Source organism: Nothobranchius furzeri, chromosome 17 (assembly GCF_043380555.1).
Source record: "Nothobranchius furzeri strain GRZ-AD chromosome 17, NfurGRZ-RIMD1, whole genome shotgun sequence".
Lineage (NCBI taxonomy): Eukaryota > Metazoa > Chordata > Actinopteri > Cyprinodontiformes > Nothobranchiidae > Nothobranchius > Nothobranchius furzeri.
Genome location: NC_091757.1, coordinates 52632186 through 52653340, shown reverse-complemented (window position 1 = coordinate 52653340; position 21155 = coordinate 52632186). Strand labels below are relative to the sequence as shown.

Below are 21155 nucleotides of genomic sequence, written 5' to 3'. Positions count from 1 at the left end.
CAGGACACTCTATATGCCTGGTGGGTGGGATGATGCAACAGAGTGAAACAAGATGGAGACAGCTCGTTTGAAACGGCTTTTACATCAATGTTGGACTATCAGAACTTGGGCTTCATTAGAATCAGGAGCAGATAGATGTATTTAAGTGCTTTTTTTAATTTAAATTTTTTAGAAAAAATGATGCGTTTTCTCCTTCTTCAACTGCGGACTGCCTCATTTACCGATGGCTGTTGCGGTGACTATGTCACATTCATTGTCCAGTAGCATGCGGAGATCATTTGAAAGACAACGGTAGAACCCGCCCCACAACCGAGAGCCGTCAACGGAGCGTTGCCAGACTAAATAATACATTTATTTAGTCTGGCTTGCCAGGCTATTGTTGGACTGAATTGGGATCTGAATATTTACAAAACACAATATTCCACGAACCACAGGTGATATTTGTCCTTCCACAAATAAGGGTGTTGTATGCTTTGCAGGGGCGGCGTTAGGCCCGGCTACTTGGGCTGAAGCCCCGGATGTTTCATAGGAAGCCCCGGATCTAAATCGCGGAAGTAACATGCAGTACGTCTGTTTCTTTCAAAGCTCATTAGACTAACATGCAGTACCAAAGTCCAACAGAGAGGGAGCAGCTGGCAGTAGTTTGTATACAGCCTGCCTGAGCCTCCACCACTGAAGAAGAAGCCCTTCAGCAGCCGGCTTCTTCTACACTCTCTGCCTGAAACGCATGAGTGAAGATGGACATAAGGACGTTTTTTAGACCAGAAGTACCGCGACAGAACCGCAGCTTTGATGAGACTGGTGCTGACTCAGGTTTGTGAGTCTTATTAGAAAATATTTGTTGTGCTGCTGGTTTGCCTAAAGTTAGCTTACTATCAGGTAAAGTTGTTGGAGAAAGAAAGGGAATATTTACTATCATCTCACACTAAACACTAACAGGAACAATACTCTGTCCTGAAAATGCTTCATATGTAGCTTCAGAATAATAATTATGTGGTACAAAACATATATGATGTTCACTAGTGCGTGTCACGTGCGTGTGCGTGCGCGCGTGTGTTAAGCCCCGGATGTTCTTCAGTCCTTAATCCGCCCCTGATGCTTTGGCAGTTTTTTTTTAAAGTTGTACCTTCACTTTATAAAGTGGCTTTTTTTGTTTTATTTACTTATCTTTGTCAAGAAGTGGGTGGTGTCAGGGTGCCCAGTCCCAAAGCACTCGTATGCAGCCCTATCCGCATGCTGCAGACTCCACTGCAATCTAAACAGGAGATGTTTACCTTTCTGTCTCCTGATTGCAACTGATTAGCGTGCTTTGCAGGATTTAGCACATGTTCTCCGTGCACGCAAACTCCCATCTGCTGAGGCATTTGCCCCCTTAAAAGAAGAAAATGCTGTAAAATGCGGAAAACGTGGGCCATGAAACAGTTTCAGATTCTTTCAGTCAGGAATGTGTAATAAGCTCAAGATTCACTGATAAATACACATGTATCTTTGTTTGAGGTACACAACATTACTGTGTGGAAAATGCAAAGTACAGTTAATTCCTGACATGGCAGAATTTGCCCTGCTTGTGCAGCGTGCATAACAAACGCCACCGGGTAAATCTCCTTGTCAATAGCTTATCGGTGACACTGTCCGTAGCAATTGTATTTCTCGCTATCAGGGATTCCTGTTGGGAGAAAATGATCTTAATTTGATCAGCCTCATAAGCTCAGATCCCCGCTCATCCCGTTATACAAACGACCCGATGATAAAACTTTACACAAAGACGGTGAAAATTAGCAAGCTAAACACACGCTAATGCCATTGTCCCTTCATCTCTGATGTGCGGCTGAGCTCCTCCGTGGCGGCCACGACTCACCCAAGGATGAGACAGAATAGATGACAGGAAGCGTTGCTTAAAACAAGAATCAACTGGTCCTAACAGGAGACTGGAGATCTTGTTTCATGAAATAATGCAAAGAATTATTGTCCAGCTCCTTGGCTCTTAGCGTTGTCTTGCACCTATGAATCTGCACTTCCCTTTTGGCAGGAGAGTCATAAACGGACAGGGGAACATCAATTTCTTTCTGGGACTTCAAAGATGAACATGAGGCCCCATGGAGCCGGACAGCTGCTGTGTTGCACACCGCAGTCGGGGATATCAAAGGCTTTTTCCCTTTTTTTCTACATTCATTGCTGTAATGAAATAGCAGGAAGTACAAAAGAGGACTCAGCTGCCCACCCTATCTCCTCCCAGCTTTTTGGTCATGATTGTATGCAAGTATTACTCAGAGTCGAGGATGGCCTCTCCACATTGAGACCTTTATTGCTGAAGCCAGCTGAAGAACCATTCACATTAGACGAGGGACAATGTGCTCATAATATCTATATCAGCCGTGTCCTGTCTTAATTCACTTTTATTACATCCATTCATAATGCTCTCATAATGATGAGATGGATCACAGCCAGGGGATTTTCACAGTCACCTTTATTATCACACGCTGTGATTTGTCATTTGCTGCTCTACAGGTCCCCGTAATGAGGATAAGTTAGACTTCTCTAAATCAAATTTAAGGATAAACGCCACCGTGCTATGTTCTTTATCATTAACCCTCTGCTTGCCCTGTGGAGGAAATACACTTAAAGGGAATAAATGTCAAAGCTTTGGTTCAAATCAACAATAAAGGAGCATGCTACAGCTGAAGGTGATAACCTTAAAACATGTGCGCATATCTAAATGTATTTAGTGCATGCAAGAGTTATAAACATTGAGAATGTTTCTCGAGGCGTTGAAGGTGAACGTGAGGTTCCAGCAGGGGTGCAGGGTTTATTATTGCAGGAAAAGTTTGCTTCAAGAATTAAATTCATGCTTTGGGGATTTTATCTGTGACAATTTACTACATAAATAAAACGAATAACTGCTGAATATCTGTTCTAATTTATTACATAACATTTTTTTTTTCTGTGCCTGAACATTCGCAAATCAGAATCAGAATCAGAAAAGGTTTATTGCCATTGTCAGTGAACAAGCAGTTCACAAACTAGGAACGTGTTTCGGTACTAATGTGCTATAACATAAATAATACATTTCAAAAATAGAATAAGTAGAATAAAATATAATAAAACTAGCATCAAACATTCAGCTATAAAAAAGGCAGGTAATGGTAATTCAATCTCAAATGCTCCACAAAGCATTTGAGATTGAAGATAGTCTTGCAAACAATGAAGGAATAGATCCAAAGTGTATAATTTAGTGAACTAATGACACAATGATATAATAATAATAATAATAATAATAATAATAATTAGTATACAGTAAAAAATATCTATTTGTGGAAAACAGCTTTCTGGTAATATTAATTCAATTCAATTCAATTTTATTTATAAAGCGCCAAATCACGACAAGAGTCGTCTCAAGGCACTTCACATAATAAACATTCCAATTCAAGTCAGTTCATTAAGCCAATCAGAAAAAAAGTTTCCTATATAAGGAACCCAGCAAATTGCATGTCAGTGACTATACAGCAATCCTCATACTAAGTAAGCATGCAGCGACAGTGGAGAGGAAAACTCCATTTAAACAGGAAGAAACCTCCCGAGTATCCTGGCTCAGTATAAGCAGCCATCTTCCACGACTCACTGGGGATGGAGAAGACAACACACACACACACACACACACACACACACACACACACACACACACACACACACACACACACACACACACACACACACACACACACACACACACACACACACACACACACACACACACACACACACACACACACACACACAGAGCAATGTGTCTATGGTTACATTGTGATTTCTTAGTAAATATTCTATTACAACGTGGTTTTCCTGGCTGAGGTTTCCTCTCCCAACATGGTGGACGAATTGACATCCCACTGAAACAAGCTGAGTCAGTCATTGAGAAGTCTAAGTTTTGTTTTTATAGTTGAAACCATTAAAGGTCTACTTCAGTGACAAGTCTTTTTTTTAATTGTTATTTCTGATTATAATCGACCACTTTGAGTTTCTTATGCTGACTTAACATATAAATAGTCTCCTAACACTACCTCCTGCATTAGCTTCTGATAGAAAACAGATGCTGAAACTCTAGGATTTGTAATGCCCGACAGATATACGTCACACTGTCACCTAACATTCATGAACTCACCCATCTTGACTCATGACAGGGAAGGCTGTTGTTGGTTTAGCGTCCAGGAAACAGCAGAGAACGACTCGGCTAGTCGCATCTAACCATTAGCGTTAGCAACCACCCGACACAGCAGAACTCCTCCAAACTTGTGTTAGTTGTGGAGATAAAACATGAACGCTGCAGAGCAAACGGAGTCAGTGGTAGTCGCATTGCTGGTAGACAATCAGAAGGATGTCCAAGTATCAGAAGATAAGACTCCAAATCCAGACGTCTGAAGCTACTTTCTCCTACAGCTGAATTCTTCGTGCTGAAACAGGCGCTTTTTTTCCTCCAGAGAACACCTCACAGATCATTCATCCCGACTAGAGACCACTGAAAATGTATTAAAATATGAGTGAAGTTGGTTTTTAAATCTCTCAGTTTGGTTGACGGGTGAAACCACTTAAAGCTGAATTGCAAATGAGTTTACAAGCTGAAGCAGATATGACTTTGAACAGTGTACAAAACACACAGATCTGTTTTTACAAGGCTACACACATGATGGCTGATGGGATAGCAAGATATTTTTTTTCCCAGTGTAGTAAAGAATCCAGCCCACAGTTGTACTTGTCATTAGTGCATGGTGTCATCAAACATGGGAAAAAATAAAGGATCAAATTTGAACATAAAGCAAAGAAAAACACCGTTGCCAGTCAAATAAACATTTATAGTACACGAGCAGGAGGCTGTTTGTGGTTTCCCTCTGTATTTCTGAGGGAGCTTTTGTTCTGAATGGGAGGAAAAGAGGAGGAAACATTGCTGTAAGGCGGCTGGGACACTGGGTGTAAGTAAAAACACTGGACTGCTGTTTTTCTTTTGCACCGGCAATGAATACTCTCTATAAAAAGAAAGACTATTATTGTTATTATTACCCATCAGCTGATAGTGTGCTCAATAATCCCCGGGACAAATGAATTAACTAAATCTGATTTGTCTCCAGACAGTTCCGTGTACGTGAATCTAGCTGCCATGATGTCACCCCTTCATTTATAAACTGGAGATTTGGTTTGTCCCATTTTGGAGTTCCTTAGAGTCAGCGGGGAGCTCATTTGACGAGAGAGTAAAGCCAGATGTGTTTGTGACCCAACATCGTGTAGAAAGTCCTCAGTGGAAACATCAGCACAGTGAAGGCACCATCACTGAGGCTGGTAGAGCTTCTATCTAATGCTGCAGAAGACAGAGCTGAGGCCTAGCTTAAGGATATGAAAGTTAAGGGAAAGTTTATTTCCACGTACATCACAGCGAGGGAATAAAATCCATGACATCACAATTTTATAAGCAAATTCAAGATTTTTTTCCCAAAGTTAGTTCTTTAGAGGGAAAACATTTAGTTTGGTTCTAATCGCATAGGTTGGTTGATTGGGCCTAGGAATAAAAAACAAAATGGTCACATGGACGTAATTTTTCTTTTGGGGGTGGGGGTGGGGGTGAGGGATGTCCCTGCCTTTTTTACAAGGCAGTTTATTCCATTGAAGATTCATCAGAATTTTTATTAAAATGAGGCTGAATTTAATGCAAATAAAGTTATTATGAATGGACCATACATAATAAAGGTAAATAACAAATTATTAATCCGCACCCCCCATTCAAGTTATTAGTGCCCCTCCCGCATTTGTCGGCAGAGGTGCCGTGTGCTGATGGGCTGGGCAGGCAAATTTTATTTTTATTTTTTCAATGTTTAATTTCATTTATTCACAAATAAAAACAAAACACGAAGAACTGAAAGAAGCAAAACTTATGGTATCTGTTCCCCTTAACCACAATAAATACAAATGACAACAAAGTTATTATAGTTAAAAAAAAGTCGGACCTGGTTTACTGTTTTAACTTTGGCAAAAAATGGAGAGAGAAAAAAACAAACATTCTTTTTTTCTTCTTCTTTTCAATTGCTTGGAGCCCCCAGACCACAAGGGCTCCCAGAGGGCCAACAAACTTTGAACCAATTCAGAACTGCACTGAACCCTAATTTTGGCCATCTTACACTCCCTGACGAGGCCCTCCCCCTTCCTCCCTGCTACTCAGCCAGAAACGCCCGTGCACATCTTCGAAACGCATTCATGCCTGTGTGCATGCACTTCAACAGAAGATCGTCAGCACGCCACAACCATCCCTGTTCCAATTGAGAAATAGAAATGGCTGCATGCTTCCTCATTTGTGGAACGATGCATGAGAAGAGCCTGGATTGTCCTGAGCGTGGTGTAGGCACTGCTAGCCGACGATCCTGTGATGACCGGAGCGGCCGGGCCGAGACGTAAGCCTTTGCAAGAGGATTCAGGTAGATGGGAGCCGTACCATCTCGGACTTTGTATGCTAGTGTTAGCGATTTGAATTTGATGCGTGCTGCTAGCGGTAGCCAGTGGAGCTCAATGAACAGAGGGGTGGCGTGTGCTCTTTTTGACTGATTGATGACCAGACAAAGTATCTGTGAATCAGAAAACACACAATAGGAGACAACTTTGGAAGTGGTGGTGGCTAGATTGGTAATGAAAAGTGTCCCTTTGGGACCTAATTGCAACAAAAGAATGTGTACCTGAGTGTACATTTCTAAATTGGCCTGCAACTTTACCCCACATGAATTAACCATTTATAAAACTAATGCAAAAGAATCAGGCACATCAGTTCTGTCTGAACACTCTACACTCTAACATTCACAGTATCTGTAACTTTTATATCCTTGATGACACCTGAAACGACGTCAAACCAAAGAACGGTTCTGAGCGAAAATGGCTATTTTGTTGCTAATTTGCAGGAAATATCTAGAAGAAAGTTCTACAGAAAGTAGCTAAGGGTCCTCAGAAATGTAGCTAGCTTTGTCACTAGGCGTTAGGAACAGCGACAAAGTGGCACTGCCTCTCTCTCTGCTGCTAAAGCTACGGATAGCAAATGCTACGGGCGATGCCTGAGCGTGAACGCGCATGAAGCAGCCTGCTCGACCCGAGCATCTCTCTTTTTCTGTGATTTTACAGAAAAACAGGCAATCACAGTAAAAATGCCAGGGCTCATTCTACAGGACCAGGGCATTGCAGGAGAATGTATGAAGAAGACATTTATTATTTCTATACATGTTTTGGCTGTCAGACTTCCATAATGCCCCTTTAAAGGAAGTGGCATCCTGACCAATCACAAGCTTGCTGTCTCCATCACTTTCAATGGATACATAAACATTTGGGCATGTCTCTGCACCGACGCAGATGGAGAAGTATAAATCATTAATCTGCATGATGTAATTAAAAGAAGAATACAGACTCAGAGAACGTTCCCTTGAGTTTCTGTTATAACATTTATTTGTTAATAAATCTGATTTGGTTTGTGGACAGTAGTTGTCCTCTTTGTGTCCTTGACAGGTTCAAATCAACTCATTTTCCATTCCTTTTTTTATTTATCTCTACTGTACGGCTCTACTTTTGCACCCATACAGACGCAGGCCTCTGCAGACGCTGAATGGAGGGACCTTGGCTGTGCCTACTGAAAAGCTAATTCCTCGTTGAACAGGCAGCCCTTGTCCTTCCATTGCTCTGTCTACTGCACTGATTGTGTACTAATGGAAACATCAGTCCCCATCTGGTGTCCATCATTTGGATTCAGGGCAGAGCTCGTCCCAGCAGATACATCCGATTAGTCCATCTCATCGATTTGGCTGCCTCGTCATGACTTAGTCAACCCAAGGTGTCTCTTCTATGACATGCCGTCTCCTTGTGATTTAGTTTGCCAACACTCTTAAGTGCATTGAGTGTGACAATAAAATCTTTAATCTAATATGCATCCTAAAGAGGAAGGTGGCGGAGAATAAAGAGGGGGGTGAGGGAGAGGGTGATGCTCTCCAAGAGCTTGGCTGTAATGACAAAGGTTTGTGTCAAGTTTCTCATTTTATATGGCTTGAAGTAAAAGAATGCAACAGTTGCTTTTTGATAGGCCTTGTGATTTGACAGCATGCAGCGTTGAACCGTTTAAAGACTTTTTTCTTATTTATCAAAAGATGAATTTGCACAGACGTGCTCACTTCTTGTCTGCAGGGGGAAATTGTGATTATTATCCTCTGAAATAGACATGACATTTTTTATATGTGCTCCGAAAAGGTGAAATCCCATTTTCTCCTTGTATGTAACCCAATCTAATCTGCTTTTGCACCTTGATAGTGCGAATGGGGTTACGGGGCACAGCAGTATTCTCAGTAGGTCTCGCCGACAAGGTTCCTGCTGCCTGGGCTTGTGCGAGCATCATATTTAAAGCTGTGTGAGCGGTATATCAATGAGATTTTGGAGCTTTGCTGTTTGAGCCGATCCCTACGCTGCATCAGTAAACAGAAAGAGCTTCTCTAAAAAGACATGTCCTGTAGCACACAGTTTTACATTCATTTAGCTGGAATTTGAGCCACTAACCGTGCAATTGGTTTATTTTATTGTGGTTTATGACCTGGGGTCTCATTTATCAAACATTGCGTAGAATCCTTACTAAAACCGTACGTAAGCTCAGCAAAAAAAAAAGTACTCACGCCAAGCAGGTTTGTGATCTATCAAACATGGAGTACGCACAGCTGCACGCAATCTCCGCTCCATAAATCAGAAACTAACGAGAATGTTTCTCAGCTGCTTTTTAGTCACATCCCGCCCTCACCACGCCCACTTACTGCCATGCATAGTCAATGCAAAGTGCCTTGTGGATCTCATGCATATAAGCCGGCTGTTGCAGCGTTCCACCAATGACATGGCGACCGTAGATCAAGGCAGATCAAGGAAGCACAATTTCACAGAAATTGAGGTACCTGTGGGTGAGGTGGAGAAATGAAAGGAAGTGCTTTTGCAAAACAAATAAGAGAAAATCCACGGAGTGGCACAGCGTTGCTGAAGCCGTCAATGTTGTGAATGCTTCAGAGAGATCTGTGGCGGATATAAAAAAATGGTCCCATCGAGAGTCGATCCCCAGACTCCCGGGGTAAAGTCACGCACGCAAACCAGTCACCCAAACAGAGATCTCCCCTGTACAAGTAGCCAGGGCGCATGATCAATCGGGTCACAGTGACAGGACACACACTGTCACAGACGCATGTCATTCTGTCTCAATCTGCCCCCCTGCTGATAATCTGCATTCCTTATTCTGCGCTTCAGGCTGTGTGTGTGTGTGTGTGTGTGTGTGGGGTGGGGGGGGGTCTTGTTCTGTGTGAAAACGAAGCGGTACAAGTGATGATGTTGCAGGATTTCATAATGTTATCCTTCTCAGCAGCAGCACTGCAGGTGCTCTCCATGTCTAACACGTGCGTAAGCCAGGTCCTTAGTCAACTTAAAGTTGCGCACATTTTTCCGCTAAGTTTTCTTTCATAAATCCCAAAGTTTGCCTGGAGAGTTGCTTACGCAGTTTTACGACCCCGTTTTGTGCGTAAGCGAGCTTGATAAACGGGGCCCCTGAAAACTAAACTGCTCCTTCAGGAAGATGTTTGCCTGGCATATAGTCTGGCCATGACCCCATAGACAGAACTCAGGCATGCGGGCAGAATCTACAGTCGTCTTTCAAACTGTCTCTTAATGTAGTTGGACTGTGTTACAACCAATGAGAGCAACGAACAACGAGATGTATTCAGCACTATGGAAATCAGCCATTGCAGCAGTCCACCATACACTGCTGAAGAGGATGAAGAATTACCTCTCTCTGTTGAAGTCTCAAAGACAAATGCATGTCTAAATCGTCCGTAGTTGATGCCAAAGCCGTTTCAAACGAGCCTTTCCAGAACCGCCACTGTCTTTGTTATTTTACTCCGTTGCAGCTCTGCTGTTATCATAAAAAAGGCTCTGCTGTAATGGCAAGTGGTTATATATCACCTTCTACAATTCTACAATCCCCCAACGTACTTCACAACACACTCACCCAAGCACACACACATTCACATGCTGGTGGTGAAAAGCTAGAGTATAGCCACAGTTGCCCTGGGTGGTGAGGCTGCCAAGCTACGGCACTGCCGGTCTTTCCGACCACCACCAGCAGGCGAGATCGGTTAAGGGTTTTGCACAAGGACACGATGACTGCGACAGACTGAGCAGGGAGTGATCCCGCAGCCGTCCGGTTTGCAAGGTGGGTACTTAACTCCGCTCCCACCATTGCCCACCAATGGTGCTAAGCTAGCTCAACGTCTCTCTACAAACGTAGAGCGCTGTGATTGGCTGAACCTAAACTTAGCCGAGCCAGTGGTAGGCCTGCTGAGGCTATGATGGTGCGTGGCTAGACCAGACATAAGAGCAAAATCTCTTTGCTATTTTTATGGTTTGCCTAGATTTCTAGGCTAGGAAGATTACCCTTCATCTGCAAATATTCAAAATGAATCGTTTCTATTAAAAGGAGCTGCGACAAACTGTCGTCGTCTTCCTCCGCTTATCTGAGTCCGGGTCGCGGGGGCAGCATCCCAACTAGGGAGCTCCAGACCGTCTTCTTCCCGGCCACCTCCACCAGCTCCTCCGGCAGGACCCCAAGGCGTTCCCGGACCAGATTGGAGATGTAACCTCTCCAACGTGTCCTGGGTCGACCCGGGGGCCTCCTACCAGCAGGACATGCCCGAAACACCTCCCCAGGGAGGCGTCCAGGAGGCATCCTGACCAGATGCCCAAACCACCTCAACTGACTCCTTTCGATCCGGAGGAGCAGCGGTTCTACTCCGAGTCCCTCCCGAATGTCCGAGCTCCTCACCCTATCTCTAAGGCTGAGCCCGGCCACCCTACGGAGGAAACTCATTTCGGCCGCTTGTATCCGCGATCTCGTTCTTTCGGTCGTTACCCAAAGCTCACGACCATAGGTGAGGATTGGGACGTAGATCGACCGGTAAATCGAGAGCCTGGCTTTCTGGCTCAGCTCCCTCTTCACCACGACAGATCGGCTCAGCGTCCGCATCACTGCAGACGCCGAACCAATCCGCCTGTCGATCTCCCGATCCCTCCTACCCTCACTCGTGAACAAGACCCCGAGATACTTAAACTCCTCCACTTGAGGTAGGACCTCAAACTGTAATTAAATATATTCCATGAAAGATCTTCCTCACTTAGGTCACGGATTACTATTTTGCAGCTATTTTTTCAAAGGACTTGTTCAAAGGGTCCTTTTCATGTCAGTAATTTCTGACCTGCACCACTGATACCAGACAAGCACGGCTGCATTTTCACCCCGTTTTAATGACTTATTGTCATAATCTGGTCTCTAATTGTCCCGACAACAAAAGAACAGAAAGTCTGAATCATCAAGCAGCCAGCCTTTACTCCCATCTCCTCCTGCTGCGACCCCGGCTGAGCGAGCATGCTGAATACAACATGTGCGAGGAGAAAAACCCCAGGCTTGAAGCCAGATACTTGTCATTTTGCCTCGAATGAGTTCTATATATCAAAGTGAAGCTCTTGATGAAGCCAGTTATCCTTTATCAAAAAGGCATTACCAGAAGCTTGACTGAAATGGAATTGGACCATAAAACCTCAAAGTTAAACAGTTTGGAGTGGGGTTAACAGTTCTGTGTGTGCATGATGTGAAAGTTTGCAGATTTTACGGCGGTTCTAGTAGAAACGAGCTCCTGCACGAAGCTTTTCCCGTTTAATGCACTAATTGTGCTCATTCCTGATGTTATTTTGTGTTTTCGAGTGACTCATCTAACTAAACGTCCTCTTAAGTATTTCTATGAGCACGCGGAAAATTAGCACTTTATACTAAATTGCATTTTATGGCACAAAATCAGCCTTTCGTTGCAGCTTTCCAGCAACACGCGAAGCACCTGCAGAGAGCTGGATCGACTAAATTTAGGCGCGTTCTTTTCTCGAATGCTTACGCCACCCCACTGAGACGCCGTCGTGGGCTGTGAGCCATGTTGCCGACGGAAGAGAAAAGAGATGAAAGTGGGAAAGAATTGTGAAAAAAGAAAAGAACAAAACATCTGATCGAAGGTGGTGCGTGATGTTTTCTCTTTTACTAATCAGTCAAAATGGATAAAAATTAGCATAAATCTTTGAAAAACACACAATTCTTTGCGTCGGTGCGTGCGATCGTGAAGCTGAGAAGGAAATCTGGCCCTCATGAGGAATAATCAGCCTTCCGTGACAGTGGCAGCAAGATGAGTCTGAGCTGGAGAAAATGAAAGCAGCTGGGGGTATTTTCAGTCAAACTTGTTATCAAGTGTTTTTTATTTATTTATTACAGCGTCAGAGTGTGTGAGCCGTGGGTGTGTGTGAGAGCCACGTGTGTGTGTGAGAGCGGTGGGATGCACCAGGAGAGGAATGCAGACATGGCTGTAAAGTGGGTGTGAAAACAGCCATGTTCGCTGACCTCCAGGCTGACCTCCTCGCCTTGGAAGCTGATAGCGTCTTTCTGTTTAAGCGTGTTTTGCAAAAATAAAAGAGAAGAAGAAGAAAAAAGTACAGGCTTGAGTTTGTGCAGTTTTGGATGCTCGCAGCAAGAGCGCCCCGCCGTCACGGAGACTGCTGAAAGTGAACGGCTCTGAGTTTAGAGAAAGAGAACAGGTCAATAGGATTTTCTTAAAATATTAGCTGCCCTCTCACCCTCTCCTCCTCCTCCTCCCCCTATCTCCCCTTTTCTCTCTATTCTGAGCACATGATGGCCCACAGCACCTGTTGCACAGACTCACAGGAAGCACTCATCCGACATTTAGATTCAACTGATTTCTTTTAAAAATGCTGACACAACATCAACGTTTTACCCACGATTATTTATCTTCATGTACTTTATACATTTTTTTATATTTCCCCTTCACTTTTAAATAGCATCTTTCTTTTCTAAACCTTTGAGATGTAAACTCTTATTCTCAGATGCACAATCCAAAGAATGAAATATCGGCAAAATACAACAAAAGAGTGATTTTATAATGAATTGTTGCATTTCTAACTTAGAGCATGTTTAAATTCCCATTCTAATTCATCTCATAAACGATTGCACGAGTTCCGGTGAAACTGGACGCTTTTTACTCAGATTACTCACTAAGTAATCCAAATATGCCCTTGAATAAATGTAACTCACACCTTAATATTTTTGATAACTTTTAATTTGTACATAAACAAATCTTTATTTTATAAATATGTACCGTTTCAATTCTGTATTTTCTTGGTGCACATTATTTAAAAAGCCGCATGTAAGGTTTTGTAAATATTTTCTGGCTGTTTTCCATCTGTCCAAATGCAGCTTATATTTTAGAAACGTCGTGGTCCTTCTCTGAGCGCTGGTCTGTGTTTAACACCTCTGAGAATGAACACTGGGGCTCATTTTGTGGCTCCTGCTTGGCCCCCTTCACCCTCCTCCCCACCTCTGCTCATTACTGAGGGGATTTCCGTCTAGATTTTATTTTCTCTTATAAAATTGAACCTTAATGCGCTGTAAGATTTGTTTTCCTTCAGTATAAATGCTGTTTCCTTTTTAAAAAGGCAGATGAATGCGCTAAGAGTTGATGTAAAATTAAATACCACCAAAATTCCGAATCCCTCCAATCTAGACGCGCTCCGCGTCCCGCGCCTCTCCCCTGCGTCTTCTTCCAGCTCTAACTTTTTTCTAACTGAATTACTTCGCTTTTAAATAAGGGGCGTGGTCAAGCTGCGTTCCTGTTCCGCCCATTCACATATTTTCAAACCAATGGGACTATCCCCCGCTCGGCCGTAACCAAACCCACTCTCTCAGTCGGCGTCTGGAGCCGACTGCCCTGCCTGCTTCCCTGCGCGTCCCTAGCGTCTCCGAGCCAAGAGGAGAAAGCAGACACACGGGAGAAGCTGGAGCTTTCTCCGTCTGCGCGCCTGGCACCGCGGCTCTTTTATGTGTGAGGAGGACACTTGGGAGGTGAGAAGAGAAAAACACGCAGCACCGCCGCCGCCTGTCCTCCGCTCCGTCACCGAGCCGGACTCCTCCCCACCTCGGCCGTGACACCTCCGCGAAATCGAGAGAGAGGATGACAGTCGTGTTCACGCAGAAACCCAGAGAGCGAGTCTAACCTCCAGACTGACTGCATGGCTTTAAAAAGTTGCCAGGAGAACATGGATGTCTGACGTGCGCCTCGGCGTCATTGGACACGTTTGGAGGAGCCCCCCCCCTCTTTTCTCCCCCTTTCTTCTCTCCATCACGTCTTGGTTGCGACTAATCTTCTCTCGGTCTGGAGTAAGTGTTCGGCTTTGTCACTTGTCCCTGACACAGGCTACACCCTGAGAGAGGAAAGTGGGGTGGGGGGGACACTGGAAGGAAGATCGCTGTGTTGCGCATTGGCGGCTATGCGCTGATCACGCTGTTTGCGCATCAGGAGGAGAGATATATTTGTTCCAGCCGCCGCGGATTTCTCCGAGCGGACACCCCAAACAAACAACCTCTCAGGATCCCTCTGGAGCTCCGGGAGAACGAGCACGTTTTATTTTGATTTGAACTTCTTCTTTCTACACCCCGAACAAGTGTCATCTCAAGCGTCCCGCTGAACGATCGAGATTGCACCTCTTTCTCCTCCGCGGTTTTTCTAACATTTGCTCCAGATTCCCAAATCTGCTGCGCCAGAAGCGCTCGGACACATGTGACTGAGACCCGTCACCTGTCCCGCCTGAAGCGCCCTACCTACAACGCGACCGACCCGAAACGACGCTGAGGAGGAACACGAAGTTCCGCTGTAGTGATGCTGCATGTGGAAATGGTCCTCTTCCTCTGCCTGGTGCTGTTGATGTGCGTACTCAGCCAGGAGCCCGGATCCAAAGTGGTGGCAGACCGCTACGCCGTCTACTGGAACCGGACCAACGCCAAGTAAGTGGCCGGAGCACCGCGCAGGTTTTACGCAGAGAGTCGCGCACGTTTCTCCACTTTTTCTCAGCATCACGTCGGTCTTTATAGAAGCTGAACGCGCTCTCTGTAGCCTGGTTGGAGATATGAGGGGATATGAGCTGATTTTGATCACAGAGCTGGCTCCTGTGATGAGCCAACCCGTGCGCAAACGCGCGGCCTGTCCTGGTCCTGGTGCATCGGTTTTAACCTGCTCGGTTCAACCCAGAGGATGGATTCAGGCTGGGGTATTGTTAAAATCAGAAACTAACTTCGGTCTGAAAAAGCAACAGTTTTAATAGTTTTGTTATTTCTGGTTTTAGGTCCATAAATCAGGTGAACCTTTAGGAAAACATAAAGGTCAAGCTGATGTCTGCTCATGTTTTTCTTGCTTTTTATTTATTTTTTTAGTATTTTTAGAAGTCGTAGCTTTAGCTTTAGAAGTTTTAGCTGTCACATGACTTTCCTTCTTTTTCCCCTGAAAGAAACTTTTACTTATTGAGCTTTGCTTCAGTATTCAGTTGGCACAAGTAAAATCTTCTAGAATAATAAGAAAACCAACAGAGAATAATATGACTCCCATTAACAGTTGGTTTCTCATTGCCTAAGTAGTTCCCAAATTATTAAGTGTGTAAAAATAATAAAGGATGCTAGAGAACTTGAAAAGATCAGACATGATTGGTTGTTTGCAGGATAATTGGATCAATTTAGAGGTTTTCTTTGTTTCATGCATATTTTTAAATTATTCTAAGAATAAAAAAAAGAACGTGGGTGTTTTAACTCGACTCTTAGCAGAGATGTTTGTTAAATTAATTATAAATTAACTCTGGAAGAAAAACACACAAGTTGTGTTCATCCACAGGGAATCGTATCTTGTTGTGATGACGTTCCGCTTTAAAATATTTAAAAAGTTCAAACTGTTTTTATTTCGCAAGTTCTTTGTTTTTAAACAAAGTTTTAGTTTAGGACTTTTGATGTTATTTTTGTAAATTTATAAAGATCTTTGCACATTTAAAGTCTCGTAAACTAGATTTGTTGCATCAAAAACAACATTCCCAAAAATAAATAAAAAAAATCTAAAAAGTTTCACAAATAAAAAAAATAATTGATTAAAACCTTTTCAAACAAAAACGTGGCGAGCTGCTGTTAGCCTCACTAATGAATGAAAACAGCCTTAAATCAGCTGTTCCTGTGATTCAAACCAGCGTTTCCTCCTGAAAGTCCCCGTTGGAGCCTCGGCTCTGCTTTGCTGCGTCTGCAGGACTTTGCTGAGGTCTTCCACTCAAAACTACTCGGCGTGTGCAAAGCCGTTAATGGCACATTTGTTATACAACTATTTACGTTGAATTTGAAGTTTGAGAAAACAGGATTTATTGCTTGAAACAATTAGTGGTCTGGGTCTAAACAGAGGCGAGTGTGAGCGGGCCTGCTGCAGCCGGAGTGGGGCGTGCAGATCCTGGCTCTGATATCCTGTAGACCGTGAACGCTGTGGTCCCCGCTTGCCCTCGCTGATTATTACTGGCCTACTGTCTTCATGGAGGCAAATACAATTTCCACTTGATAGACAAGCTTTCATTGGGCTGCTTTTTCTTTTTTTTTTCTTTTCCCAAGCAAAAAAGTTTTAACTTGACAGGCGGTTCAGTTAACTCGATACCTTCCAGATGTGCTGACAAGTTTTCAGATTTCCACTGAAGAAAGGAAAAAGTTTATTATAGAAGAAGAAGCAGAAGCACAAATCTGCTAATCTCAGATCTGATCCACTAATCCTGACCGAGCAGAGAGAGTGATCGTGCTTTTCTTTCTTTGAAATCCGGTAAAAACCTGAGAGAGACGCAGCTTCCCGAGCCTCGTCTGTTTCTGTGGCTCGAAATCGCCCAAGGGAAGGAAACGGGTTTTCGTGTGAGCGTCAGCGTCAACAGTCACTGTGCTCTACTTACCCCAAATAGAGTTGGTTTGACTCTCAAACCCTGCAGGGCTGAAAGGTAACTTTAAATCCGAGAAGGAGAGGGAGAGGAGATGGCAAACTGGTCTTATTGATGAGTCGGTTGATAAATATTGAAAATTGTTGAGCTTCTTTCCTCCTGAGGTTCTTTCCTTGCTTCAGTCCCACTCAGAGTGCTGCTAGAGTGAAGACACGTGATGCGTTTAGGCCACGTTGCACTAAAGATGTCATTTATTCTGCTAGCTGGGATTGAAATGATTATTTTAGCTTTTTTATGTTTTATTCTAATAATATTCTTAGCAGTTGAAATCTGAGCTTTGTCTTTTTCTTTTTTGCAAAATATCCCCAAAAGGTCCCAGTTTCAGATTATTTACGCAGAGTTGGAAATCGCCGGCGTTTTATAATCGTTCACGCTTAGTTTTGTTACTAAGACGCGATTCGGCGACCCCAAAAACAGGCTCCGTTTGCTTCTTTAACCACGTGAATAGAAGGAAAACTCAGAAAGACGACTTCACTCAGAAAATTCAGCCAGTCTGGAGTTTAAAGCTAGAACAAGTCTGTTATTTTTCTTTAACGGCTTTACTATGTGTTGTACGTGGGTTGGGACACAAATACGAAACGTAAAATAAAAAAAAAGTGTGAAAAATTTCCATTCAATACAACTTTTTTCATCCTTTTCTTCTTGCCCCCCTCCCTGTAGTTGTAGAACACTAAAGATGCATTTGTGTTTGCAGCGTTGTGGTTCTTGTGCAGGCTGGAGGTGGGCTTCATGGCTTCAGTCCAGCGTCTGCGTCTCACAACTACAGCAGGAGACCAGGAACCTGCTCGCTGCTTTACTACTCAGAAAAAACAAGTCACTCTGAAGCGTCACAAGTCTCCCTGTCTGCTAGCGAGATGTTCACAATCACCTGAGAGGCAGAATGTACACAAGACTGTAATTTCTACCTTCTGGTGAAGCCTCTTAGCTTGTGAGCGTTTAGGCTAATAAAGAAGCAGACATTGAACCTTAATGACGTCTCAGTTGTAACCTAGAAATACGCCATTTCCTTCCTACCTTCTCTTTTCTCCCCGTCGGCTCATCGTACCTCCTCCCTCCATCTCCTCCAGCAGGCGCGGAACATGAACAAATACAATTAGATGTTTTCGGAGTCCCTCCACGGCCGGCGCTGGAGAAAGACGCTCAGAGGTCAGGCACGCTCTGAGGCGAGCTGAGAGAGGGGTCACGCACGCGCGCACGGCGGAGAGTAACGAAGCAGAAAGTTGGGCTGTGAATGACAAACTAGTAACTAATAACTCTCCTTCAAGAGGGAGGTGCTGTTGACACAAAAACAATCTGCTGCAGTTTCATTCGTGCACGATTCTCCAGGTGTTCTGGCGTTTTCTGCAGTTTGTGGATAAAAAAGGGAGCAGATTACCCAAGATGTTGATGTGGGTGTTCTGTAAATGTTCTGCAACTGGAAACCTGCAGTTAGTATTTGTGTCTGTGGTGTCGGCTCGCCTTTGTTTAAGTTACGCTTGCCTTGTGTGTGTGTGTGTGTGTGTGTGTGTGTGTGGGGGGGGGGGGGTCATGTTGAGTATTCTGAGCACATTTAGGGCTTTTTTTTTGTTTCTTTTGGTTTGTTGATTTTTCTAGAATAAAAATTTTCACTATTCATTTCAAACCAGCAGCTGCTCACATGCACGTATTTTTAAATGATGACAGTTCTCCAAAGCGCGGGTCCCCAATAACTGGGCCGAGGATCGGTTAGCGGTCCGTGGATCATTTGGTGCCGCGTTACGGAGAAAAGATCAAAAAACCAAATGTTATGTTGATATTTCGAAAATCGTTGCTCATTTTTGAACGTTTCAAGTTTTTTTTTCTTCTTCTCTGTTTGTGGATGTTTTTGCATGTTTGTCCAATGAAACGCGTCAGAAAATAATTCATCAGTTTGTCTCACCTGAAAGAAAGAGGTTTTGGTCATTTTCCCAAAAAATAAAAAGCATTTTTGGACGTAGGTTTCTGCCCAACGACGACGTTCTTTTGGTCTGCGTGGTGTTTTAATTTAAATGATAAATTACCCTTTTTTATATGACAACTGTAACAATAAGACAAATTAGGTGTGATAAAATGACATTTATAATACGCGTAGTGTCCATGTCAGACATCAAGATCCACAGCTGTATCTGAAAATCATATTTAACAGTAAAACTTATATATGGAAGCCTATTTTATAACAAATGATTGTTGCACATCCTTGTTTTTACGTCATTTCACTTAAAGAGCAAGTCACCCCCTACAATAAACTTACTTCACTCCCACTTCATGTTTGAAAAATGCAACAAATGCTGTTGCTTGGCAGACCGAGAGGGCGGAGCCACTAACAAATACACACACACAGGCTCACAATGGCATTTTGACATCATAGCATACCTCAGCCAATAGCGGTGGCAGATTTAGATTCAAATACAGAGCAGAATTTTTCCCTGACGACGGCGCAACACTGATAGTTTTAGGCAGAATATTTGAATTTTAACCAAGATGCACTGAACTGCCAAATAGACTACACATGTCTGTAGCGTGATTAGACACTCCTTTATATAGTTTATCAGCAAAAAAATGTGATTTGGGGGTGACTTGCTCTTTAACTTTCTGTTTTTGCTAACCCACTTGTTCGTTTTGGCTTTAGTACATATCATAGTATTTTCTGAGCCGTTGTTGCCTTTAATGACCCCTTTTCGTTGTGTTATGCCTGCGACATTGAAAGCACAGATGCCAGCCAAACAGACAATGGACTTGGGGGGGGGGGGGGGGGGGGGGTAAAAATGGAGCCAGGGGGGGGGGGGGGGGTAAAAATGGAGCCAGGCGGAGGATGCTGAAAATTAAAACGGGACATGATGGGGACAACAGCAAATTGCAGCAACAATATCTCTTTCATTAGGTTTTAATGACACTTTGTATTTTCTCGGTAGACCTGTAAACGTGCTTTTTGTTTAAATACATTTTTTTCCCCTGTTAACTGGAAAATGAGCCCAGCAGGCAGTAGTCAATGCTTGGTCAATGTGCTTGGCAGAGCAGCTGTTCTTCAGCGCGCAGTGGAAGAGGGGGAGGACTCTTGGCCGTGACCCTTGTGGAGGTGCTATGCAGCGGACAGAAGCAGCCCTGTCGCCAGGGGTGCCTGGTGCTCAGGCTGGAGCCTTGGAAATGCTAATCCTGTTGAAGGAAGCCTACAACTGGGCAGGGGAAAAGTCCTTGTGGCTGTGTGTGTGTGTGTATTAAAATGTGTTTAATAAAAAAAAATCCTTTTAGGCAGTTCTTTCTCTAGACATTTATTTTATTTCTTTACCCAAACGTAAAACCGTCGTTTGTCCATGGCTAAAAGTAACGTTAGCCCATCAAAGGGCTGCAAAAACGTCTTTTCCCTTCTGCAAACTAGAGGAATATTGAATGGCGGCTTTATTTGGGTTCTGCATGTTTCCCGGCTTGTCCTGGGAACCGTGTATTAATGTCCAGGTTTTTGTTTTCACAGTAATCACTCCAAGGTCAGATCAAGTGCTGAAACTCCACTATCAGCTGAGCGATCTTTCTTTTAGAGCCCTTTCAAACTTCGGTCCGCTGGGGGAACACTATCCAGCTCGACTTGGACGGAAAAGAAGAAAACGTATTTTCCATCTCATGCAACGTTCACATGCACAAACTTAACGGAAGACTTCTTTTCTGGTATGACGGCGACAAAAAGAAGGATTTTTAATTTTTTTTGCTGATTTGTGACTTTTCCGCTAGACGCATTTGGGTGTTTTCCTCTTTTCTCACTCTTATTGAAAAAAATTAGCTTTTCATTTTCCTCCCAAAGTTCTAGTTTTACTACAGGCGCCGGTGTAGATTGATGGAACAGAAAGTGGGGGACAAATCCACGAAAAGGTCCCGGTTTCAGTCTAAAATGTCCTAAAAAAGACCAAAAACAGGATTGAGATGATTACAGAGGCTCCAACACGGGGTTGAATTACCACTCCAGGAGTCTCGCTGATCATGATAGCGTCTCGTTCACGGCTGAATATGTTGCTACCATGTTCCTCTTCACCTCCTCCGCCTCTCTTCTGTAAGATGGAGGCTTGCAAACAGCTGTTACACGGTGTATCTGTCCCCCCCCGACCAGAGAGCGGCGCTACTGAGCGAGGACTTAGCCTTGTGGACCATCTGTTCTCAGCCAGAATCCTTTTAGAGCCACTGCTGAAGACCTTTTCTTCAAAGGAATCATTATTTCCAGAATTTGTTCAGATTTACTGTCAGACTAAAAAAAA

General features: G+C 43.6%; 1 protein-coding gene across 5 annotated transcripts in view; it reads left to right on the top strand.

Moving 5' to 3' along the window:
• efna5b (ephrin-A5b) overlaps nucleotides 1-21155 on the top strand; it is a 268124-nt gene that overhangs the window by 83911 nt on the left and 163058 nt on the right. Inside the window, exon 1 of one of the 5 annotated variants that reach the window (XM_054731564.2) lies at nucleotides 14589-14920. The exons of the other annotated variants lie outside the window; for them this stretch is intronic. Within the exon in view, the coding sequence (XP_054587539.2) occupies nucleotides 14796-14920 (125 nt within the window). The 5' untranslated portion in view covers nucleotides 14589-14795. Of the gene's footprint in view, nucleotides 1-14588; nucleotides 14921-21155 lie in introns of those variants that run through there. 5 annotated transcript variants of the gene reach the window in all.